Consider the following 26,321-nt stretch of genomic DNA (forward strand, 5'->3'; position numbering starts at 1 on the left):
GGTATCATTTTACTTTTTTAACTATGTTTGTAATGCCTTTAATTGCTTGGCCAACAATTAATTGATTTATGAATGTAATTGAAACTTGACAAAGAGATTTTAGGTTGGACTAAGATTTGAATAGTGTATGTTCACATCACTTAGGTGATATGATTTGCGATTCGGGGAGACATATGCCAATTGCTATACAAAGCCAAATTAGGACACTTGCTTAATGAACTTAATTTAATTGATTCCTATAGACATATATTGAACTGATTAAGTTAGATATTTGTATAAGCATCTTGATGGAGACTTGTCCATAGCTTTGGATTCTAAGTTACTAAAATCACCTAAAAAGATCAACAACAAGAAAAGCAAGTATCAAATGAAATGTTGAATGAACCCATGATCTATATCTTAAATCTTTTGCTTTACTCATTATATTTAGTTTTTTTAGTTAATTTCTTGTTTGTTTGTTTCAATTTTATCTTTGATTAGTTTTTTCATAATTGTCTGTTAGCTGAAATAAGATTAATTTGTTATATAATTTTAGTACTTAGTGAAACTTTAGAAACAAATCCTTGTGGGAATGATAATCTAGACTTACTATTTATATTACTTGTTCGATATGTATACTTGTGTGTGCAAAATTGACAACAAGTTTTTGGCACTGTTGCTAGGGAATTTGTTTTCTTTATTATTTGCTAATATTAAAATTTCATAGATTAGTCTTATTTTAAGTTTTATTGTTTTGTTTTGTAGGTGTGTACAGCCGTTGTATTAGAAGAGCAAAAAGCTTGGAGATTATACCTTGTGATCTAGAAATTGAAAGAACATTTTGTAGACTTTGACTAGAGAATCAACAATGTGTTGCTTCAATAAATACAATGGCTGATCAACAAGGTGAACAGCAAATCCAAGAGTGTAGACTAGTTGAAAATCGTTGCTTAAGGGATTATGTTGTTCCTTTGGTATAAGGAATTCCATTGAGTATTCGAAGGCCAGCTATTCAAGCAAACAATTTTGAGATCAAGCTGGCTATCGCCACCAAGATTCAAATCTCAGTTCAGTTTGGGGGCCTTCCAAACAATGACCCCAATGGCAATATATCAAACTTCTTGGAGATTTGTCACACTTTCAAACATAATGGCATCACAAATGATGCAATTCGTTTAAGGCTTTTTCCTTTTTCATTGAGGGATAAAGCTAAAGCATCGATAAATGCGCTCTCGATAGCTTAATAACGACATAGGATGATCTTGCTCAAAAGTTCTTTGCCAAGTTCTTTCCTCTAGCTAAGATAGCGAAAATGAGGAATAATATTACATCATTCATGCAGCAAGATTTTGAACCATTGTATGAAGCTCAAGAAAGATACAAAGAATTACTTTAGTGTTGTCTTCATTATGGTCTTCCAAAGTGGCTTCAGGTGCAAACTTTCTACAATGGTCTGAGTAGGCATGTTTGAACCACCATTGATGCTACTGCGAGAGGAGCTTTAATGGTTAAATTGATTGATGATGCATATGATTTGTTGGAAGAGATGGCTACAAACAATTACCAGTGGCTAACAAAGCGAGCAATGCATAGGAAAGTAACTAGAATTCATAATGTAAATGTTTTTTCAACCTTATATTCACAAGTAGTAGCTCTAACTAAGACTCTTGAATCTTTTGGTACTAACTCTCTACGAAGTCCTTTTGTAGCTTATGAGTATTGTGGAGATAATCATGCAAGTCATCAGTGTCCAAGCTTAACAGAAACAATGCAATTTGTGGGGAATAAATAGCAAAATAACCCTTTCTTTGACATTTACAACCTAGGGTGGAGGAACCATCCAAATTTTTCTTGGGCTAATAATTAAGGGTTTTCCTTAACGTCAAGATCAAATGCACATCTAGGATTTCAACAACAAGCCAACACACCTATTTTATAAAAGAAACCAATTGTGGAAGATTTGTTACGACAGACATGACACAGAATGATAGCATTATACAAAGTCAAACAGCTCTCATTTAGAGTCAAGCAGCATCAATTCGAAACCTTGAGACTCAAGTTGGTCAACTTGCCAATTTATTAAACAACTGACGTTAAGGAACATTGCCTAGCAATACAGAGGTGAATCAAAGGAGAGAAGGTAAGGAACAAGTTATGTCAATCACATTGAAGAGCGAAAAAAAGGTTAAAAATAGTGTTAGGCAAGCTAATCTTCAAGATAAGCCTGTTGAGAATGAAACAATGATTGAGAAAGTTGACAAGCAAATTCAAAATAAGGAAACAAAGACAACTTTACCACCACCACCACCCTTTCCTCAACGCCTTCAGAAACAAAAGCTTGATAAGCATTTCCAAAAATTTCTCAAGGTATTCAAAAAGCTTCACATTAACAATCCTTTCGCAGAAGCTTTAGAGCAAAATGCCATCATATGTGAAGTTTCTGAAGGACATATTAACAAAGAAAATAAAACTGGAGGATTTTGAGATAATTACACTCATTAAGGAGTGTAGCACGATAATCTAGAGCAAGCTTCCACCAAAGCTTAAGGATCCAGTGAGTTTTTCTATCCCTTGCTCAATTTGTAATTTTAATTTTTTGAAAGCTTTGTGTGATTTAGGTGCTGATGTCTCAATAATGCCTTTGTTTGTTGCTAGGAGACTTGGACTAAAGGAGATTCAATGTACTACAGTCACCTTGCAGTTAGTAGACAGAACAATGAGGCACCTCTGTGGGATTATAGAGGATGTCTTGCTTAAAGTGGGGAAATTATACATTCCAATGGACTCCATAGTACTTGAAATGGAGGAGGATCAAGAGGTTTTAATCATACTAGGACGTCTATTCCTGGCCACTGTAGGTGCAATCATCAATGTAAAGGAAGGTAGAAAAACTTTTAGAGTTGGAGAAGAGGCAGTTGAATCTACTATTTTCAATGACCTAAATACCTTTCCGCCACAGCTCTATGCTATAGAGTGGATGCAACTGATAAAGGTAAAGGTAATCCTTCTCCACCATTTACAAGTAAGCAGGCATCAATTTTTGAATCAGAGCCACCACCACCATAACTCAAAATTAAACAGTGTTATGATGAGCATGATCCACCACTTTCATTTAATTTTGATTTTAAGTTGGGACAACAAGTGTTATTGACCAAATCAATCAAGCTCCTTCCATGGACACAAAAATAAAGTGGTCAGGTCTTTACAAGGTGGTTAAGGTCTATCCGTGTAGTGTAATAGATATTTGTAATGAAGCTACTGGGACATTTGAAGTGAACAGGGAATGTCTCTAGCATTACTTGGGACATGAATTGGATCACTAAAGATCCTTAATTACTTTAGTAGACAACAAAAAAGGGGTATCATAGTCAAGCTAGTGACTATAAAGAAACACTTATTGGGAGGTAACCCAAACTATATCTTTTTCAGTGTAGTTGTTATTTTAGTTAGTTTTGTTTTCCTATTTAAATAAGTACTTATAACCTTTCCCTTGCTTATTTGTTGAGTCTGCAGGTCCGGAAAGCATGAAGATGAGGAAAAAAATTAGAGTTCTCAATGCATTGTCACCATGGATAGGGGAGTTTCATTTTCTTATTGTTTTTAGCTTTTCACATTGAAGACAATGTGCAATTTAAGTTTGGGGGAGTTTTATTGCTATTAGTTTTTATGACATGCTAGGTTAATTATTTTTGTTAATTTTTTTTTATTTTTATGCATGTTTTAAAAACTATAGCTAGAGTTAATTGTGCCAGTTTCATTTAATTTACCTATCCAATGATGAGAACTTAGTTTCATTCCAAATTTGATTCCTTGAAACATGTGAATATTGTTTCAGTGTTATGTAAATTCTTATGCTAAGCTTTATTATTAAGATGAAATATCTACATTTTGAGCACCATGTCTATTGCTTAGATTCATTGGTCGAATTTAGAGAAAGTTTATGTAAATGTGAAAATTTTGATATATGTATTAAGTTCTAGAATTTGTTTGATTATCTCTTGAGGTGAAATTCTAGGCTACACTTAGTTAAAGAAATGATTTAGGCCATGTTTGAACCGATTGAGCTTTGTAGCCTTCCTTTACATAAATTGTCTTTAGTTTTCCCCTTTTAGCTTGATAACACATTTCCTTTGTTTGAACACTTAATTTTTGGCCTAGACCCTTATATTCATATTTTTAACAATTATTGCATCCCTTATTCATAAGTGCATAAGTCAATTTAGGGAGTGTTATGAGCATAATAGTGACCAAGGTAGTAAAGATAAAATTGATGAAAAGTTCAAAAATATGATTGTATTCACCTCACTACCCAATAAAAGAAATAAGTTTGGGGGTGTGAAATTGAGAAAAAGAAAAAATGGGAAAGAAAGAAGAAGCAAAAGAATGAAGTGTTGAACAAAAGAAAATTTTTGATAGAAAAAGGGTATACTAGGTGAAGGAAAATAAAACTTTAAATAGGTCTTAGATTGACTATGTGGTTAGGGTGATTTTAGTTATACATTATTCCATATCCAACCTTGACCCTAGCCATACATTACAAGCTAGTTAAAGTCCTATTGATCCTTCATTTAGTGTTAGTCTATATTAGTGGAGAGAGAGATGAAAAGCAAACTTATGGAATTTAATTACTAATTTGAATTTTGCATGAATATAAACTTATCCGGATTGTATAATGTTTCAGTAATAGATTGCACATGCACATGAAAATTAACATAATGATAAGCTTGCATTTGAATTGAGACATTAACTTGAATAATATTTGTATATAGATTAAAGTTATGAATATGAAGGAACTTTTGAGGGTATTAAAGGTAATTAATGAAATGGTTCAATTGAACTCTAGCAGAATGTTTTCATGTTTAGGTTATTGCATTTAGTTCTTTGTTTTGCTCGAGGACTAGCAAAATCTTAAGTGTAGGGGCATGATAACTCTGTTATATAGAGTTATTTTTAACACATTTTGCGGACTTTAGTTGCTAGACCTTTGAGTTTTAGGTTTGGATTTGAGCATTTAAAATGTTGTTCTAAGTTAAGTTAGATTACATGTTGAATAGTTAGATTAAGTTGTTTTAGTTTAATTTTACTTTATTTTGGTTTAATTTACTTTAAGAAGTGCTAATGTAGATTTCTCTCATGGTTATGTGCAGGATATGTGATGAGCAAGGTGAAATTGAGTTATGATAGCAGAAGTATGGTGAAGATGTTAGTCGTACATGCTGCAATAATTTAAAGATAACTTCAGCTGAAGAACTCCAATTGTTGTGATTTGTGATTCAATGGAAAGCTAAGAGAATGGGCTACAACTTTTATGTTTACTACATAGCCTATTTTGAACTAGATCAAGGTGAAAATCATGTCTGAAGATGATACACAGATGCAAATTGCACACAAGGCAGCACGGTGATTGAGGCCATGGCGTTGAGTCACTCAAGGCCACAGCGTTGGAAGCTTGTGGCCGTAGTGTTGGGCAAGATGGGTGCATCATACAAGTGGCCAAAAGCACGGCGTCGTGACACCAAAAAAAGAGCACCGCGGCACTACCATTGTCAAACCTTGTTCTATAAAATAACTACGATGTCATTTACATACTCAATAGAATGGTTGCATATTTAGGAAGTTTGAGAAATCGTTAAAAGACGATATTGCCCCTAATGGTATCATTAAGTCGATTAAGCCTCGAACTAGTTCAAATAGGAATTTTAAGGTGAAATTGAGAGTTTCACGGTCCAGGGATGACTTAAAATGGTAATTCGGAGTTTGAGGATCAATTTGGAGTCAAATCGAAATTTTCACTATCTAGGGGCAAAATGATCGTTTGCCACTTGGGGACAAAATGAAAATTTTAGAAAAGATTTTTTTTTGCCCCATTTGACTTATTGGAGTATGATTTGAGTATTGGAGTATGATTTGAGGTTTAGAAGTGAAAAAATTTTAATTTCAGTATAATTTGGAGCATAGGGGTAAAATGGTAATTTTACCACCCCAGGGGCAAAATTGTAATTTTCCACCACCAGGACATTTGTCCAGCACATGGTCTTCCCTTATCCTCATTTTGACCTTTGACTAATCATGTGGTGGAGATAAAAGGTTTAAAAATTTTTAAAGTTTTAAAAATGGACCAATGGAAACATGCCATGTGTCAAGCTTAGGATATTTTATTATTTAACTTAAAAATCAGCATAAATCAGCCCATTATCTCTCCAAATATTCGGTGAAGCAAGGAAGAGAGGGAAAGGAAGGAAGAACAAACCCTAGGTGAAGAATTTCAAGAGAAAAAGTGTGGAAAATGAAGGAAAACAAGTGGAAAAGGTAAGATTTTTCAACTTAAGCTTGAAATCTATTTTCCTTAAGCATTTCTCCTTATTTTCCATGCTTAAATTACATGTTTTCATGATGAATTCATGGCTGGTCAAAATGGGTAAGGAGAGAGAAAGATGTTGGATTGAATTGATTTTAAGATATGTTAGTGTTTTTAGTTAGTTTAGCATATTTAAAAGCAAAACAACAAGAAAAGAATCCATTTTCCCCATGAATCTTCATTGGCCGAATCTTCCTTGATGTGTGTGGGTGATGGATTGTTATTATTTCAAGAGAAATGGCTTAGAAAATGATGAATAATGCTGAGAAAAATTAAGTAGGAAAAATCACGGTGTTAGTGCATTGTGATGGCCAAATTTTTTCATGAAGAAATGGGAGGGTTTTGATGCTGGAATTGGTGTTATTTGAATAATGTTTGGTGAATTGAGGTATTAGAAATGAAATGGAGCAATTTGGAGCCAAATCGGACACAATTGTCATTTAATCGGGTAATAGGCCGAATCAGGTCAGCATCGCATTTAAGCGGTAGTCGGATAAGTTGCATATCATATCATGCATATACACCGAGTCTGAATTGATTTTATAATGGTCAAACATTAATGTAGTGAATTATGTATTATACATTGTGGATAGGTGATGAGCAAATTACACTGGTATAAGTATAGAGATTGTGCTTGAAGATTGGGATTAGGAGTACATGGACTCCTAGAACTGTGAGTAAATTTATTATCGTCTTAATTATCTAGAGTAGTTTTATACAATTGTGTGATTTTATAGAAAATGGATTTAAATAGTAAATTGCTATGTTTTAGGAGAAATTATGATTTTATAAAATGATTTTATAAATTTTCTGAAAAATTGAATACTGGTTTTGAAAATAGAGTAGTTGGAGACTGCCTACTTGTATTATAAATTGTGTTTTAAATTATATGGCTTATAGCAATATGTGAGCATGAATGGCAAAGTCGGTATTTGTATCAAAATTATATATAATATGTATTTAGCCTTGAGAGGCTAGATTGCGATAAATTGTCATGTCATGCGAATAAAGATTTTATAAATCAAGTGGTAGATAAAATAATCCATAATCCCGGCAGTGGAGGTTCTATGGACTAGACTAAAAGAGGGGGCACAGAATCAGATATACTTTACCTCGATCGGAGAGCCGTGTGAAGGGTGTCTCTGGAGGTAAAGATTTGAGTGCACTTCACGTGGACCACCGCGTGAGAGTGAGACTCAGCCAACGCCAAGGCATGGTTAGAATTTCGGATGTAAAGACATTTAATAGCCTTGGTGGTCTCGGTCAGATGCCTAGGCCAAGGCATCCCCAGAATAATTTTTGGCAGGAGCCAAGTTTTGTGAGATATATAAGCCATGTTGATTAATTGAGTAAATTGAATATTCATGTTATGAAACATATATTGGAAAAGAATATTTTAATTCGTCTCCATTTACTCGCCTTTAGATAGTTTATATGGTGTCTGTTTACTCACTGGGATTTTATAATCTCACCACCCTCAATTTCCCACATTTCAGGCTCGGGATAGCCGATAAATAGCCGATTGCATCAAGGACTTCAATTAGCCTTGCATCGACAAAATTGTAAGTTCACAAACTCGCACCTTATTGGTTAGTTGGGGGCCCACGTGTCACTGTAAAAGTAATTTTATGCTTTGATTATTTGCTTATTAGTATATATGAATATAATTAACTTTTATGCTATAAGAATTATTTACCGATAGCTTTATAAAAATTATTTTACAAGAAAATAGTTTATTTTATTAAATATCTTTATTATATTCAAATGGTCAAATTTTCACTTCCAATTAACGTTTTAGATACTTGATTTTTTTTCAAATCATTAAACATATATTTTTTGCTTACCTACTACATTTTTAGCAAGTTTTGAGATTTTTGACGAAAAATGACGAAAATGCCCCTATGAGCCAAAAAATAAAATGTTATGTTTTGATTTGGAAATGACTCGTAATCCTTCGAATTACGATATTTGATAACTATTGTTCACTGGGGAAGTGTGAAAGCTGATACAAGAGCCTTGAGAGGTTTTGATCGGCATTTGCAGCACGTTTGGTTCGCGGAATAGGCAGGAATAGAATAGAATTGCTATTCTGTGGGAATAGAATAAAGTGGGAATAGAATAGAATAGTTATTATTTTGTTTGGTATTGTGAATGGAATAGAGCAGGAATTGCTATTATGACTTATCACAGTGTTTGGTTGGTAGAAATAAGATTGGAATAAGAAAGGAATAGGTGATAAAAAGACAAAAATACCCTTGACCATATTAACAATTATTTTCATAAAAAAATAAAATTATCCCTATTATCATTTAAATACACATTTATCCCAAAAGATAATTATCCATCATAATTATATTTTTCCCTAATTACTAAAAATAATTATAATTTAATCACATATTTTTATAAATAGATAATTATTTAAAAATATAATTTAATTATATTATATTTTATCTATCATAATCAATTAAATTTGTGTATAGATTTTTTTTAAGCCAATTCTTCATATATTATGAATCATTTTCATATATTATGAATCATTTTTTTCTAAAAAAAAATGTAAATTATGTCTTTTGATAGATTAAATGCAAATTCATAAACCCTTTTAAAAAAAGAAGAAAATCATTTTTTTGAACCCAACATTTGGTGCTGCGGAAACATAAATGGCAAATAGAGAAATACCGTGTCTTTCAATTTATTATTTGCATTCCATATCTGGCAAGAAAATGACAATTTACCATTTTAACTAAAGCATATTAGCATGGAGATGCTATAAATATTAAAAGAGCCTTGTAATACTAAATGCCTTTTAGATGAAAATATTAGTACATATAATCTACAAATCATGTCTAGTTCAGAAAAATACACTGACTTTGAAATTAATGGATGAATATTCATCCTATTACACTAACTTACAACATGCATAAAACAAATAAAGTCGCTACAATAATATCACCCTTATACAACTACTAACATAACTGTCAATTCAAAAGGATTTTGACTTGTTAATGAACCTCATAATTAATATCAACATCAAGCACAAGTGCCCAAAAGTTACAATCTCTGGAACTTACCTTTACAAAAAGTTTTAGATTCATCCAAGCTCAACGATCAGCAAGAAATGTCCTCAGCCATTCAAGTCTTCGATCAGGATCAATACTAAAAAACACAAACATAAGAGTTGGAGATTCTGGAAGTTTAATTGAAGCTAAAACCCTTTCCATCGCTGTCAATCCCTCTACTTGACTTAAAATCCCATCCAACTCTTGAGCTTTTTGTTGGATGTTCACCTCTGCCCCAACACTTCTGCTAAACTCAATTCCAGCCTCTTTTATGTTTTCACCCAATATCGTTGCAGCAGCAATAATTGATTCAGATGTGATGGGATCACCCGTCTCATTTAGCCTTTTCCTCTTCCTTGTTGAAGTTGTGTCACTTCTGGGAGCTGAAGTTTGAGGTTGAATATTGGAAAAATCCTCATCCTCAAAATTATATCCAGCTAGGTTTTCACCTTCAATTTCCTCATTGATTGTATCATTACAGTCCTGCATTTCTTCAAGGATATCTGCTGCAGTTTGTGCATCTTTCCCTGTTGCACGATCTCTTGCATAAATTATACTTAGCTCATTGAAGAAGGGAAAACTCTTTCTTCTAAAAGGGGCAGCCTCCTTATGACTCTAATAACAAAAAAAAAAAAAGACTATTAGTTATATTATTAGTAAGAAACTAATATGAAAATAATTAAATAACCCAAACTCAAAAACGTACCTGTATGTAAGCTTCCCATACTGAATCATCAGCAACAACCATGTTCCTTTGATCATCCCACCCAAATCCACTAGTATGTGTCCCTTGCACCATATCATATATAATAGCCCATTCTTTTTTCAAAGTCTTTATTCTAGACTCTATGTGGGGCTTCGCCTTCAAGTTTGCATCTGGTAATTTTGTTGCAAGCATATTTTCAAGTTCTATTAAATAACCCCCTCTAAACCCAGTGTCTGCATTGTATTTTCCTATATTGTGCAAATCAATCAAAGCTGTAACAAGTGCAACATCTTCATGAAAATTCCATTTTCTTTTGGTTCCCTTTGAACTTTGAGAAGCTAGTGCTGAAGATGTGGACATTGTTTTCTACCATACACCAAATATTTAATTATAAAAAATATTATTAGAATGCAAAAAAAATTAAAAATAAAGACATATATCCAATAATATATTAAAATTGGTCAAACTTTATTCACATGATAAAAAGTACAATATAAACAACACAATTAACAACAACAATTGATAAAATAATAAGACATTAAAAACAAATTAAAAAAAAGTACAACTTGAATTTAACTGAGGAAAGAAACCCAGCAACAGTCCTTCAGTATCAATATGCCTAACAAATGTCAATCATCATTTTGCCTAGATGCTTGCCATTCATTGAACATCTGATTTGCTAATTCCATTCTGAAATTACCCCAAACATCAGTAGGATCAATAGTACTTATAAAATCCTCATCAACTGCTGTGTTGGTTTCAACATATTCTCCTAAATCCACTTCAATAGGGTCAAAACTCATCTCCCTCCTAATGAAATTATGAAGCAAACAACAAGCTATAATAATCCGATTATGTATCCTAATCGGATAAAATGATAGACTCCTAAGGATACCCCACCTCATTTTTAATAATCCAAAACATCTTTCTATAACATTGCGAGCAGCAGCATGTTTCATATTAAAAAATTCTTCAGGACTGCTTGGTTCATGGCCTTGACGCCATTCATTTAAATGATATCGTTGACCCCTAAAAGGTGCAAGAAAACCCTCACAATTTGTATAGCCCGCATCAACTAGATAGTAACAACCTATATAAAACAAACTAAATAAGTTATTTACTTATTTAAATTGAATAATCATATAGTACATAATTTGAAATACCTTTCCATTATCATAGGAAAGCTTACCATGAGGCACTTTAAGTCCATTTCTTCTCCTTAGTGCATCTCGAAGAACTCTGCTATCAGCTACAGACCCTTCCCAACCAGGAAGAACAAAGACAAATTGCATGTCAGGTGTACATACACCTAACATATTTGTTGCAATATCCCCTTTACGAGTGCGATATCTAGGTTTATCTGCACTTGGCACCTTAACTCTGATGTATGTCCCATCTAGAGCACCTAAACAATTCTACAAATCGGATGTAATGAATTACTAATAAGTAAACCTATTAATGTCTTGTATATATATAGTTACAAAAAGTTATAAGATCAATAATCTACCTTAAACCACTTCCACCGATTGTCTGTTGAGTTTGTTGGAATGGGCTCAGGTTTTCTAAACAAATGTTCTTGCAATTTCAGGACTGCATTTAAAACATTATGAAAGTGCCGACTAATTGACTCACCCGACCTTCTAAAATTTAAACTAATTACTCGATTCTTAACATGATGAGCAATAATATGTAAGAATATTGCTACTTGCTCATCTACAAGTATATTCTTTGTTGACTTCAACCCTCCAATACTTTCTAACATTTCACATAATTTAAAAAAGGCTTCTCTATTCATCCTAATTTGTGAAATACATGAAATATCATTATCATACACAAGTCGCCTCACATATTCTCGATTTGCAGCAAAATCTAATGTATAAGATCTTACTCTTGGCCTATAAGTACATAAAGTTGACGCTGCTGACAATAAAGTCAAGAATGAACTAACAGCACGACAAATCTCCATATAAAATTTAAACATAGCTAGTAGCCTTTTTCGTCGTTCAGCATCTCTTCTCAAACACAAACGAACCATAACTGCAAAAAATAAATATTCTAATCTATTTTATTATGTAGATAACATATTAAAGCCATATGGCAATAAAAACGTGTAAAATTAAAAGATTGACAATGATGAAGTGTGAAAGTACTATTCACTTGCCCCATAACGATAAAGAAGTTAGTTCTAAGAAGAGTGAAAACAAAAACAAAAAATTCAAAACAAAACTAACACCAAACACATCCTTATTTTGACTTTTGATTCTTATCTTTTATACGGGTGAGTAAAGAGGAAGAAGGTAAGATTCAATGATTTAATGCTATCTATATATTGAACTTTTATTAGAAGGAAAATTAAAAATATGGGTGTTGAACCTTGCTTGCTTTGTTTTTATAGTTGTATTATGAAATGAATTTAACTTTATATTGTATACAATATACGGGTTGAAAATATCTAGTTAATTTCGTCAAACATGGACTTGAACTTATAGTTGAGTTTTAAGCTTCTTACACATCTCATTTACCATTAACAATGTACATACCACATAAAATAAGCTTAATAAAATAATTTTTATGCGGGCATTAAAACACCTACACCCCTCAAAAGCCTAATAAACTTATAATTGTGTAGACGTATTTTTTCCTTTGTTTGAAAAAGTTTGCAATTAAGTCTTCTAAGGAATAGCACTAAGAAATTATTTTATTTGAAATTAAGTTTATTTTATTTTTCAAATAAAATAAAATTATTTTATTCAAATTTAGTTGTGAAATGTGAATGGGAATTAAATGTGAATGAGGATTTATTTTATTAAAATAAATTATTCTTTTTCAAATAAAATAATGTATTTTAATTATTTTAACTTATTAAAATTTCATATGATGTGTATATCTGGATACACGCTATCAGCCTGTCATATTCTGAAAACCCTTCATTGTCAAGCTTTTAAATGAAAAATATTGACTTAGAATGCCTTTTCAAGCAGCAAATAAGTATAAAGGAACAAAATTTATTTAAAAGGAATAGAAATGTATATATGTATCTTTCATATTCAATTCGTACACCCATTTTATTAATTTATATATTCTAAAGAAATTATTGGAAGATTGAAATTCAACATTTAATCAACAATATATTGATTAATTGATAAAATTGTTCATCTTAATAATAAGTAGGTCTTTATCTTTCCAAAAAATAATAAGTGGTGTTGGTAAGAAAAGGTAAGAAATAAATAGATAAATAAAATAGGGAAAGTAAGATTCTTAACCCATAGACAGATCTGAAAAGAGTAAACTGCATTAAGCAAAGTCTTAATAACATGTTTCCATAAAAAGCCAAAGAAAAGCTTCCTCCCCACAGCTATAAGAAATAAGGTAAAAGCCTAAAAAGCAAGTCTCACCCAAAGTCCCCAAACCCAACTCATCAACAAGGCCAGCTTAACAGAACGTTTTTCACACAAAAAGATATGCAAATGCAATAGTACCGTTCCATGTGATGTTGGAAAAAAAAAAAAAGGCCTTCCAACTCATTTTTCCTATCAAAGATTCAATGTTTTCAGATTAGTACATATGCATACACATTAAGTATGAGTTAAGGAAAACATTTGGTCTGTCATTAATCATCTTGGTGTGAACAATGAACCAACAGTCTAGTTCATCAGATAGGTTCTTTAGATTATTGAGGCTAACATTTTGCTAAAGCACTGTACCAATTATTTGCTGCTTCATGTCCCAGCATCTAGAATTGAGTCAGGAAAATGATAAAAGACATACGAAATTTTAGAAGTTGATATAAGAAAACAGAATTTAAGATAAAGGATAAGGAATAATTACAAATTTGCATTTTAACTGACAAAACTAGTCCATTTTCGCACTAAATTCTTTATTCTGAAATTAAGTTTCTTAAATGTGTAAAGGTCTATTCAACATTCAAATACAGAAGAACTGCTTCAAAGATTTTAACAACTCAAGACTAAACCCAACTAATCAAAATTTTATAAAGGTGCAATGCAGACGAAATTTGTTAAAAATTTCCAGTACCAATCTCAAATTTGACTGTCACGGCTTCCCAATTGAACCCCAAAAATAATGACAAAACAACAAACAGGAAGCTGCCATTGTCCAAGTCAGGGAGAAACAAGTATTGTTCACAACCAACACAGGAGGAAATACCAAACAAACTTAAGGCAAACAGAAAGAATTTCACAAACCAAAATAAAAAATACTCATACGATCAGCATGCAAATACAGAAAACTTTTAACACAAAAGAAAAAAAAATGAAAAACACCCAGATGATCAACAAGTAGAAGCATTTTTACTAAACTATTACAGGTCATTAACAGATAAAAATAATAACTATTACAGGTCATTTAAAAAAAATGTATACAATTTGTCTTATATTCTTATTATTATTGTTCAAGTTGTTATTTGCTGCTTTCAAGTGATTTAACATCTATTATAATTCTATAGTGAAACCTCAGGTGTCAACACCACCAAACAGCTACTCACACCCAAATCCCAGCAATTCAATTCGCAGCAAACCAGCAGAACCCTGTGTCGTTGACTCACACCCAAATCCCAGCAATTCAATTCGCAGCAAGCCAGCAGAACCCTGTGTCGTTGACTCACACCCCTAACCCAACATCCACGCAGAAAGCCAAACCCAACAGCAACAAGGATTTTAACACATGAAACACTTACAGGAAAACACACAAATCCAAAATAGTTTCACAGCAAAACCAAATCACAACCAATCAACAGAAAATAAAAGCACAATAACTAAGTACCTGGACTATGGAAGAGACCAACGTAACTTGAAAGTTGGACGAGAGAGGCGGTGCTATTGTCAGAACCCAAACAGTGGAAGAGTGGCGGAGAGAAAGAAGGGAAGAACGGCTGAGAGAAAAAGGGAAATGAGGAAGAGAGAGAGAAAAAAATCTTTTATATGGATCAAATTGTAATTTTGTAAGTTTGGTAAGGGCATTTTAGTCATTACATGTTTGACAGCTATTCCATGAGACATGGAATAGATATTACCGGGGAAGGGGGAGGGAATAGATAAAGCTGGCTAAAAGCCAGCCTTATGGAATTTTTATTCCTGCGGCACCCGTATTCCGTGTTCCAATTTGTAACCAAACGAAGGTGTAGAAAATGACCGGGAATAGAAGGGGAATAGCATAGCTATTCCCCATACCAAACGTGCTGTTGAGGTGAAGAATGTCTGTCGAGGCTTTGTGGCGGTTGTCACGAGCTTGATGAGAGTTTCGGGTCGTGACAACCATTGCTTGTTACCGCATCACGAGGCTGAGAAGTCATGGTCGCGGCGCCACCCCGATTTCTAAAATTAAACTTTTGGTGGAAAATTAAAAGTAGGGCACCCTTGTACATATTTAAGAGCCTTTTTGAGAGCATTTAGATGGGAGAAAGTAGTAGTTTTTTTAAAGAATTAGATCTATGAATCAATCAAGAATTCAAGAGCAATTGAGAAAATTTTGAGATTTACCAAGATTTAACATTAGTTTCTTTCTATCCTTTTGTGTTATTCTTATTTTCTTGTTTTGAATTTGTGGCTAAATTTATTTCAAGAGTGTTTTATTTAGATATTATGAACTAATTTGCTTATATAGGATTATGGTGGATTTTAACATGTAGTCTTAATACTGGTTTTTTTGTTATTTATCATGAATGGGTATAGTTTTACTTATTTAAATCGGTTCTTAATGCCTTCAATTGCTTGGCCAACAATTAATTAATTTCTGAATCTAATTGAAACTCGATAGAGAGATTTCAAGTTGTACTAAGATTTGAATAGTGTATGTTCGCGTCACTTAGGTGATCTGATTTGCGATTCGGGTAGATATATGCCAATTGCCATACATAGCCAAATTAGGACACTTGCTTAATGAACTTAATTTAATTGATTCCTATAGGCATATAGTGAATTGATTAAGTTAGGTATTTGTATAAGCATCCCGATGGAGACTTGTCCATCGCTTTGGATTCCAGGTTAGTAAAATCACCCAAGAAAGATAAATAACAAGAAAAGCTAGTATCAGATGAAATGTTGAATGAAGCCATGATCTTAGGTCTTTAATCTATTGCTTTTCTCACTGTATTTAGTTTTTATTGGTTAATTCTTCTTTATTTGTTTCAATTTTATTTTTGATTAGTTTTTTTATGATTGTTAGTTAGCTTAAATAAGATTAACTCATTATATAATTTTAGTACTTAGTGAAACTTTAGAAACAAATCCTTGTGGGAACAATAATCTAGACTTACAAGCTATATTACTTATTTGATATATATACTTGCGTGTGCAAAATCGACAACAATACTCTAAGTACCCATCCAAGAAACAACAGTATTCTTTGCCAACTAGCCTATCTAAGATCTGATCAATAAATGGTAAAGGGAAATGATATTTTGTTGTGGCCTTATTTAACTTTCAGTAATCCATGCACACTCTTTATCCACTGACTGTGTCATGACTCGAAACTCCCATCGAGCCCGTGACAACTGCTGCAACGTCTCGATCGACATTCATTATCTGGAATGTCAACCGGAACCCCGCAAGGCTTTAATATTTGCTTCTCATTTCCCCTGTGGGTAACTGTTGCCAAATACCACATTCTAAAAGATTTTAAAACTGTTTCCAACTTAAACAAATAAAATAATAATTTTCGTTTCATAGGGGTATTTTGGTCATTTATCCCAAAAATCTCAAAATCAGTTAAAAATATAATATGTAAGTGGAAAACACATATTTCATAATAAAAAATAATTTTGGATGTCTAAAACATTCGTTTAAAATGGAATTATAACTGTTATAATAAAATAAAAATATTAAATAAAATATTCAATTTTCACATAAAACAATATTTTAAGAACGCTGCATAAATAATTTTTACAGTGTAAAAGCAAAATAAATTCCTACATACCGTAATGCAGATAACCAAAGTATAGAATTTAATTTATAGTGACACATGGGCCCACGAATGACCAAAAGTATCAAAAGAAATGAACCTATAGTTTTTTGATGTGGCAAGTTCAACTGTAATCCTCACCGAGATCAGTTATCTACAATCTATTCTGAGCCTGAAATGGGTGGAAAGGAGGGTGGTGAGATTATAAAATCTCAGTGAGTGAACAAACATCACTCAAAATATCTAAAGTCGAGTAAAAGGAGACTATTAAAATATTTCATCAAACTGTAATTTATCATCTTTCAACTTATTTCAACCAAATGAAATCAATTTATTTAAAGCAAGTAATCAGTATGGCTTATGAATTTCTTAAAAAGCTTGGCTCATGCCAAAAATTATTATCATACTTAGTTATCTGGGATACCTTGGTCGAGGGCTATTCCAACTGAGTCCGCCAAGGCTATTAGAAAGTCATGTTTTTATTTTGAAAACATAGTCGTTCCTTGCCGTTGGCCGAGTTCCCCTTCACGTGGTGGTTTGGTGTGAAGTGAACTCTAAAAGTTATACCTTGGGAGTTACCTTACTCGCCTCTCCAATCGAGGTAAAAATATAACAGGATTCCGTGCCCCTCTAATAGGCTAGTCCACAAATCCTAGCCCACTGCAGCAGGTCAAACCCACCATACAATAAAATTTTGACAGCATGACAGGGCTAATATATTACTACCCAGCCTGCAAGGGTAAAATAAAGCAATTCATACAATTCATAAAAAACACAGCCCAGCCAGTCATGCCAATACAATAACATAAGCCATTAATTCAATTTTAAATTTACAACATATCAGTGGTCTCCAATTACTCTATTTTCAAAATCGTTATTTCGTTTCAAGACAATTTATAAAATATTTTCATTTAAACTCATTTTGTTTACAAAACATAAAAATTTACCATTTGAACTCATTTTCATAAAATTCACCAAAACCGAATAAAAACATACTTTAGATAATTAAAATGATGGTAAGGTTACTCACCGTGTCTAGAGTGGGGATTTTCGAAATACTCAGACTACTGGTCCTCGGGTGCAATTCCCTTGCCTTTATCGGAGGACTCACCACCTTGACACAGTACAAAATCGAGAAATTCACCACATTGGTACTAAATTGAAATTAAACTAATTTAGACTACTAATGCTTGATATGGAATGCAAAAATGTCTAAATTTTTGCCTAAATGCGGTGTTAGCCTATTTCGGTCTTTTACCCGATAAATCGATATACGCGTCCGTTTAAACTCCAAATTAATTTTTTTCAGTTTCTATACCTCAATTGCACCCAAATTGACTTAATGTCCCTCAGTGTGGTGCAAATTATCAGTCCCGATAACAAATTACGAAAATACCCCTAGTGGGTAAAAATTTATATTTTTGCTCCGAAAATTTCCATTATTTTTCTAGGCTCATAATTCATCATTATTCATCATAATTCCTCAAATAACCATCAAGATCAGCAGCCAATATTCCCCTAGAAAATTCAGCATAATGGGTTTCAATGGGAGAAAATTATATTTCTAGCTTATTTTTGCTATATTTCAATATAACTTAACTAAAATCACTTAATTCAATTAAAATCAACCAAAAATCAAGCTCAAAACTCATCCATGGAGGTTTGGCCAGCATGGGTGTCCATACCCACTTTCTAATTTTGCATGGAAATGAGAAAAAAATGCATGGGTAGTGAAAATCACAAGGAAAATCAATGAAATTTACCTTTTTAATGCTTGATTTCTTGATTTCTCTTGATTTTCCCCAAATTTTTCAGGTAGGATTCTTGTTTTTTTTTTCCCCTTTTCTCCCCTGGTTTGGACAGCTGAAGAAGATGAGAATTCCGGAATTTTTACCTTTTTAAAGGCTAAAATAATATAATATTATTTTATTCATTTTTTTAATGTTTTATTAATTCCTTAAATTCTAGCCATCCATTTGTTTCCAAATTTTCACCATACACTTGTCCCACATATCCATAGCTTAGATAAAATTCTCAGACTTATCCAAAGTCTTGGTGGAGTAATTTTTGAAATTTACACTTTTACCCCCGTAAAAGTCAAAAATTACATTTTTGCCTCAAAAACTGAAAAATTGCCCATAGACATATTTTTCATCCCTTATACTCATACCATTCTCCAATTTGTCAAATTTGATCTAAATTCTCTCAAAATCTCAAATTTTTTTCGCTAGTAAAATTACAATTTTGCCCCTACACTTTAGAAATCACCGGAATTAAACTTTTTCACTACCAAACCCTCGAATTATACTCCAATAAGTCAAATGGGGCCAAAAAAATCTTTTTAAAAAATTCCCATTATGTCCCTAGTTGGCAAATGACCATTTTACCCCTAGATAGTGAAAATTTCGGTTTGACTCCAAATTGATCCTCGAACTCCAAATCACCATATTAAACCATTCTGGGACTTTAATATTCTTAATTTCAATTTAAATTCTCTATTTGATCTAGTTCGAGGCTTAAATTAACTTAATTGTACCATTTGGTACATTGTCGTCTTTTAACGATTTTTCTTTCGGGGCTTTCCAAGTATGCAAGCATATTGTCAATCATATGAATGACATGGCAAATATTTTATAAGGTCAGGCTTGATAGACTGTCCTTGTGGGAATGAGCTCATTGTTTTCATTTGAAACCATTGTCATCCCACTTTTCTTTGGTACGAATTACACCAGACTTACCTACTCATAATTCGAAATAGGATAAATGATGATAGCATCTAGGCACTTGATTATCTCCTTCTTTACCACCTCTTTCATGATTGGATTCAATCTTCTTTGATGCTTGATAGTGGCTCTGTGATTATCCTCCTACAAAATTTTATGCATGCATATTGTAGGACTTATTCCCTTTATATCTACAATTGTCCAACCCAATGCCTTTTTGTGCTCTCTTAGAACTCTCAGCAACTTATCTTCCTACTTGTTAGTAAGATCGGATGCAATAATAATAGGAAGTGTAGATGAGTCACCAAGATATGCATACCTCATATGATTAGGCAATGGTTTAAGTTCCAACTGAAGAGATTCTTTAACCAAAATTAAGCTTCACCGATGAGGATAAAGAAATAGACAAATCTAACAACTCAAATTGAGTTCCAAAAACACGAAATGGGGCATTCAATTCATTCAAACACTCTATGACCTCTTCATCATTTATCTCAAATTCAACAACCAATGATGCTTTAAGTGGGTCATTAAGATGACTTTGAATGAAAACTTCATTTATGGCCCTATCCACTACACTAATTGCAAAACACTCATCATGATCATTAGTAAACTTTAAAAATGTTGAATGTTACCTTTTGATCATGTACTCTCAAGTTAAGTTCTCTTTTCTCTAAATCAATGAGTGCTCTGGTAGTGCATAAAAAAAGTCTTTCAAAGATAATAAGAACCTCTCTATCGTCCTCCATATCAAGAACTATGAAGTCTGTTGGGAATATGAATTTATCCACCTTTACAAGCACATCTTTTACTATACCTCTTGGATATGTGAGAGTTCTAGCTGCCAATTGTACAGTCACGTGGTGGGCCTAATTTCCCCCAATCTCAACTAGTTGTAAATAGACAAAGGCTTCAAATTAATACTTGCCCCCAAATCACTCAAGGCTTTGTCAAAATAAAGCACTAATTATGCATGGAATAGTAAAGCTGCTTGGATCCTTAAGCTTTGGAGGGAGCTTGTTCCAAATGATTTCACTACACTCCTTAATGAGTGTTACCCTCTCAAATTCACCCAACCTCCTCTTTTTGGATAAAATATCCTTCAGAAATTTGACATATGAAGGCATTTACTCCAACGCCTTAGCAAATGAAATGTAGATGTGAAGCTTTACAAACACCTCCATAAATTTTCAAAATTGGCTCTCCTCTTGTTGCTTCTTGAAACGTTGTGGAAAAGGTGGTGCTGGTGGTAGTGTTGCCTTGGTCTCTTTCTTTTGACTTTACTCATTAGGACTAGTAATCTGGTCCTCACTCTCCACTATATTGTGTTTTTGTTCAAATTGATTTGGGTTACTTTCAACCTCTTTACCACTTCTTAAAGTGATGGCCTTGACATGTTCCTTGCCTTCCCTTCGTAGATTTGCTTTTGTATCACTAGGTAGTGTTCGTTGAGCTTTGTTATTTAATATATTGGCAAGTTGACCAACCTAAGTTTCCATGTTTCAAAGTGACACTAGTTGACTCTGAATGAAAATAGCTGGACTTCGGATGATGTTATCATTTTGTGTCATGTATTACCTCGGTAAATCCTCTACAGTTGGCTTTTTATTTAGGATAGGCATTTTTGCTTGCTGTTGGAATCCTGAAAGTACATTTGGCCTTAAAGATGAGGATGATCCTTGATTATTGGGCCAAGAGAAGTTTGGATGGTTCTTTCGCCCTAGGTCATAAGTGTTGGAGTAAGGGCTATTCTACTTGCTATTCCCCACAAATTGCACTGTTTCTATCATATTTGGACACTGATGGCTTTCATGATCATCTCCACAATACTCACAAGCTACAAAAGGACTTTGATGTTGGTATATGCCCTTAAGCCAATTAGATTGGTCAATGAATACATATTCTTATAATGCATACTTAATCACATAACTATTTGTGATAAAGGTTTTCCTTTATGTCAGTGCAATAATAAGGAGTTATTAAGTACTAATTGGATGAAGCCCATGGAACATAAAAGCCTTGCAAGAGAATTGTAAAGTTGTTACAATTATGAGATCATTATGCATCAAAGCCATGTTCCTAACATTGTTCCTGGTCATTGTATTATCAAGACAAGGCATTGACAATGCTCAAAGACTAGTACATGTTAAGCCTCTTTACTTCAGAAGTAAGCAATCGATCTCATAGATTGAAGTATATGGGATACTTGAGGATAACATGTAGGTGCTTGTTAAAGAACAAGTTCACTGAACATGACCCGCTATGAGAACTCCATTTGGTATTTCACTTAAGTGTCTATGCAAAATATTCCCACGTGATAGTCATGCAACTAATCCTCAGGCTTGAGATACTAGGTCATCTTGTATAGGGAATGACATACTTTGATTTCACTCCTACGGGTTTGGAAGCCACCAGATGCCTAAACAAGGTGTTCTTGGGTATGCCATGAAGCATGCAAAGGTGAATGAGTAGTCAAGAGAGGATTCATCACCCCAAGTGATATGAAGAGATGTCTCTCCCTTGTTCTCAATTCTTGATTAACTTGTATAAAGTCTTTTGCCAAAGCATGATGAATTTGAGGAAAGTTAGTTTCCCAAATTCATAAGGTTAGTCATGAATTATGAGAACTAATATGGAATGTCATAAGTAGACACCGAGTCATGCTTTATGACATATCCGAGATATTTTATGGAAAGGACCATATTAAACTGAGAGGCTTATCATTGAAGGGCTTTGTCAAATTCTTTAATTGACTTTCTAACATTTGGGTGGTCATGATGTATTGCTAGATGTCGCTTATGATCTATAAATATAAATTAATTATTAAATTGATATTTGATTAGGATTTATATTTATTGCCAACATGTTAGAAGCCTAATGGGTCACACACATTAAGTGACATGATTAGGATTAAATAAGGATAATTAATTAAGTTGGAATTAATTGAAAGAGATCAAAATAAAGTGAAAAATTAAATTAAAATAAAACTGTTGTATTTAGGGTTACAAATTAGTTTGGCTATATAAATATCTTATGTTAGCAAACTAAAACTCGAAGCCTCCAACCACTTCTTAGTTGTTTCATAAAATAAGAAAAGAAAAATAGTTTTCTTTTTTTGACAAAAATAAAATTCGAGAAGAATTTTTGGTCTTTTTGTTTTAGAAACAAAACTTGCTAGCACAAGTAAAAATCCTACCTTTGAGAAGGTCTTATTCAGTCATTGTGTGGATTATTGTTAGAGGCCAAACACTTGGGTGGCTGAAGATTTGACAAATCCTAAAGGTGAAGAAGCAAAGACTTTAGATTTAATTGGTCTCGATTACGATATCTAGAGCAACGTACATAACTCTTAAACTTATGAGTGTTCATAATTAATTTGAAAGTTACATAAAAAACACAAATATTGATCTTGTAGGATTCAACTGTTTCTCTGATTAAATACTAGTTTATTTTTCTGCTACATTATAATTTTAATTTATTGATTATTTTTCATATTTGAGCATGAGGTCGAATCCAAGCAGTGGTATCAGAGCCTTTGTTTAATGTTTTTCATGTAATTTTCATGCTTGATTCTTGGTGATAATCAATAGGATTTGTGTGTTGATTTGGTATATATCAATTTTAAAGGCTTTCTTTAAAATTTGTTTTTCTCTTTTAATTTAAATCTGGACAACATGTAATTAATTCATTAAAATATGTTTTAAAAAGTTTAAAATCATGTTTAGTTGAAGAATTAATAATTCGATTAAAAGGTTTGCAAAGCCAAATTAAAACCAAATAGTTTTGAGGTGTTTTGGAGACTAATGTGTTGATCAATTTTTACTAACATTGGGTAAGTGTTATGAGCAATTTTTAATTGTTAAAAATTAGTTTTATCTAATTAAATTGCTACATGTTTCGGCCAAACTTGATTTAGTATAAAAAAGGTTCATAAAAATCATGTTTTCAAGTTCCAAAACAACAAAGATTCAATGCAGAATTTGGACAGCTACGATCTATTTTGGTGTCTTAATTCTTCATGAATTTTGTGTTTAATTGTTAAACACACTTGCTGGAAATTTTCATCAGCTTTTCCATGAGTTTGACTCATGATTTATGGAGTTTTAACAGAACTTAAGTACCATCTATTTTAATTTTGGGTAATTCATAAAAAAATAGAAAATTGTTTCCTACTTTAAAAGCAATTCCTAAAATTAAGGATAAAATTTTAATTTTGGGTGATTCATAAAAATAGGAAATTGTTTCCTACTTTAAAAGAAATTCCTAAAATTAAGGATAGTATTTTAATTTGGAAAATTCATAGGAAATAGTTTCCTACTTTAGAAGAAATTCCTAAAGTTATGTGATAGCATTGAACTTTCCTTAAAATTTAAGTTTGACTAGAAGCTTTCAAAAATTTGGAAGTCACCATTTAGGTAACTTGAACAACATACAATTTAGGAAACTAATTCATGTTCTAAATATTAGAAATTAAAATGTTATCTTAGATATATTTCAGGAAGTTTGCCTAAAATAAAGAGGTTTCTAAAATTAAAAGAAGTTTTAATTATGGAAAGAAGTAAAATGGAAAGTCTTTAAAAGGAAAATTTTATTTCAATGAATTTCTAAGAAGATATTCAGAGTAAAATGTTTACTTTAAGTGTTTTGAAAAATGAGAATTTCTTAAACACTAAATTGAAATAAAACAATATCAAATAATTTGAGTCTAACACTTTAAGTGAATTAATTGATGCTTTTCTCAAATAACACACAAGATCACCAAGTGATATTGAGCTTGCATTTATTTTTGTGCTTGTGATTATGATTATAAAACATAAGGATGATTATGGACTTAGACCTTAGAAGATTTGGTCATGGATGGTTAAATTTTTTTTTCTCATGGTATTTGTTTTAAAATAGGATTTGCGCACCCTGCCTTATCTCCATTTTCTCTGGGTTGTAAAATTCTTTTCTTACCTAACTCCCTCCAAATGTAACTTGAGGTTTCTTGATTATAAAATGTAATTAATTACATCAAAGTGTAAAACTAGGGTTAGATAGAAAAATTTTTGTAAATTGAAGATGGAGATCTGAAGGCACCATGGAGATTCAAGGAGATTACAAACAAAGCTTGAAGACAATGTTTGTGTAAATCCCCTAGGAATTTGACCAACTAATTTCCTTAATGGCTCGAGGAAATTAGAATTAGTAAAGTCCATAATCATCCTAGTAGTTGGCATGAGATAGATTTATTTTTAAAATATATATATGATATATGTGAAATGAGATAAATGCTATACATGTCAACAACGTCAAATCAATGAGACCTTAATTAATGAATTAATAAATAAAAATCCATCATTAATAAACTAAGTCAAAAAGTTACCTTCCACCATATAACAAGATAACCAGGTTGCTCTTGTAATTGGAGGCTTCTTGAGTCACTCAAGGCCAAACTTTTACAAGAGTACGTTTGAATTGTTGGTGGGTCTTACTCAACTAGTACCATGTTGTTCGGATGTGTCACACATGGCCACATAGTATTAGAGGCATAGTTAGGCAAAATGTATATGATGCATTTAGACAAAGAGTTGTCACCTAACTGATCTAGAAGTTATTTAAGATACAATTGATAAGCTAAGTTATCTACCTAATTAGTTTCATTATGACTTGTTGAGTCACTCAAGATCATGGGTGGATGAAAAGGGTCCTAGTTCAATAAGAAGTTTAAAGGTTAAATTTATCAGAATAGTAGAAGAGGGCTATTATTTTGATAAAATATTAAGAATAATCATATAAGATTCTAAAATCTTGTCTTTATGATTATATAATGTACGTTAATGACTAATAATCATATATGTTGATTTATATAAGATATAAATCTATCATGGCGAATAGTTTATCACTTAGAAGCATACTTGATGCAAACAAGTTGATAAGCCCAAATTTCATTGACTGGTTTCGCAATATCAAGATTCTCTTGAAAGAAGAGAAAAAGGCTTATGTCCAAGATGATCCTATTCTTGAGGAACCTAGCGATGATGCTACAAATGAGGAAAAAGAGGCGTATATAATTTATATCGATGATCTCGATCAAGCCACATATGTGATGTTGGCTAGTATGGCTCCAAATCTTCAAAAGCAACATGAAGCTATGAACGCTCTAGATATTATCCTAAACCTTAGAGAAATGTTCGATAAGGAAAGTCGCACAAAGAGATTCGACATCTCAAGGGACTTGTTTTTATGTAAGATGTTTGAGGGAAGCCCAGTAAGGCCTCATGTGCTTTAGATGATAAGATATATCACTCGACTTGAGCAGTTGGGTTGGGTTATGGATCATGATTTGAGTATAGACTGTCACGACTCATAATCTTACATTTACATCTCATAATCTTAACTCTTAAGTACTTTACATCACATGTACGTATTTACAAACAAAAATGACTCTGGGCTTCTAGTGGAATGACCAAGGTAAAGGTACGGCTATGGAATGCCAAGATATCTACCAAGGAGATGAAACTACGTGGACACCTCGACCTAGGTTCCAACTGCCTCCTGATCTGAAAACATGAAGTTGAAAACAGTGAGTACAAACT

At 32.6% G+C, this 26,321-nt stretch overlaps 3 protein-coding genes across 5 annotated transcripts; 2 read left to right on the forward strand and 1 right to left on the reverse strand.

Moving 5' to 3' along the window:
- Positions 2,134 to 3,507, forward strand: LOC108660667. The gene is made up of 3 exons (XM_018114924.1): positions 2,134 to 2,410; positions 2,598 to 2,977; positions 3,493 to 3,507. The coding sequence occupies exons 1-3, from the start codon at positions 2,134 to 2,136 to the stop codon at positions 3,505 to 3,507; spliced, it is 672 nt and encodes a 223-aa protein (XP_017970413.1).
- Positions 9,151 to 14,977, reverse strand: LOC18609667 (uncharacterized protein At2g29880). Of its 3 annotated transcripts, XM_018114733.1 has the most exons (4): positions 14,885 to 14,977; positions 11,610 to 12,139; positions 11,292 to 11,517; positions 10,570 to 11,192 (listed from the first exon to the last, which is right to left on the reverse strand). In XM_018114733.1, the coding sequence occupies exons 2-4, from the start codon at positions 12,135 to 12,137 to the stop codon at positions 10,732 to 10,734; spliced, it is 1,215 nt and encodes a 404-aa protein (XP_017970222.1). In that variant the 5' UTR covers positions 12,138 to 12,139; positions 14,885 to 14,977; the 3' UTR covers positions 10,570 to 10,731. The 3 variants fall into 3 exon arrangements, with proteins under 3 accessions (XP_017970224.1, XP_017970223.1, XP_017970222.1); XM_018114735.1 differs by lacking the exons at positions 10,570 to 11,192; positions 11,292 to 11,517; positions 11,610 to 12,139 and adding exons at positions 9,151 to 10,011; positions 10,103 to 10,468; XM_018114734.1 differs by lacking the exons at positions 10,570 to 11,192; positions 11,610 to 12,139; positions 14,885 to 14,977 and adding exons at positions 9,151 to 10,011; positions 10,103 to 10,468 and having other exon boundaries at positions 11,292 to 11,395.
- On the forward strand, positions 25,610 to 26,014 carry LOC108660668. The gene has a single exon (XM_018114925.1). It carries the CDS (start codon positions 25,610 to 25,612, stop codon positions 26,012 to 26,014), a length of 405 nt encoding a protein of 134 aa, XP_017970414.1.

The sequence above is a fragment of the Theobroma cacao genome, chromosome 2 (assembly GCF_000208745.1).
Source record: "Theobroma cacao cultivar B97-61/B2 chromosome 2, Criollo_cocoa_genome_V2, whole genome shotgun sequence".
Taxonomy (NCBI): Eukaryota; Viridiplantae; Streptophyta; class Magnoliopsida; order Malvales; family Malvaceae; genus Theobroma; species Theobroma cacao.

Excerpts from the sequence above, each read along its gene's own strand:
- LOC108660667 (XM_018114924.1), top strand. The coding sequence starts at position 2,134 with ATGTCAATCACATTGAAGAGCGAAAAAAAGGTTAAAAATAGTGTTAGG. Across the intron at positions 2,411-2,597 it reads AGAGCAAAATGCCATCATAT|GTGCTGATGTCTCAATAATG; the intron begins GTGAAGTTTCTG and ends TGTGTGATTTAG.
- LOC18609667 (XM_018114733.1), bottom strand. The coding sequence starts at position 12,137 with ATGGTTCGTTTGTGTTTGAGAAGAGATGCTGAACGACGAAAAAGGCTA. Across the intron at positions 11,518-11,609 it reads ATCGGTGGAAGTGGTTTAAG|AATTGTTTAGGTGCTCTAGA; the intron begins GTAGATTATTGA and ends TCCGATTTGTAG. Across the intron at positions 11,193-11,291 it reads TGGACTTAAAGTGCCTCATG|GTTGTTACTATCTAGTTGAT; the intron begins GTAAGCTTTCCT and ends TGTTTTATATAG.
- LOC108660668 (XM_018114925.1), top strand. The coding sequence starts at position 25,610 with ATGGCGAATAGTTTATCACTTAGAAGCATACTTGATGCAAACAAGTTG.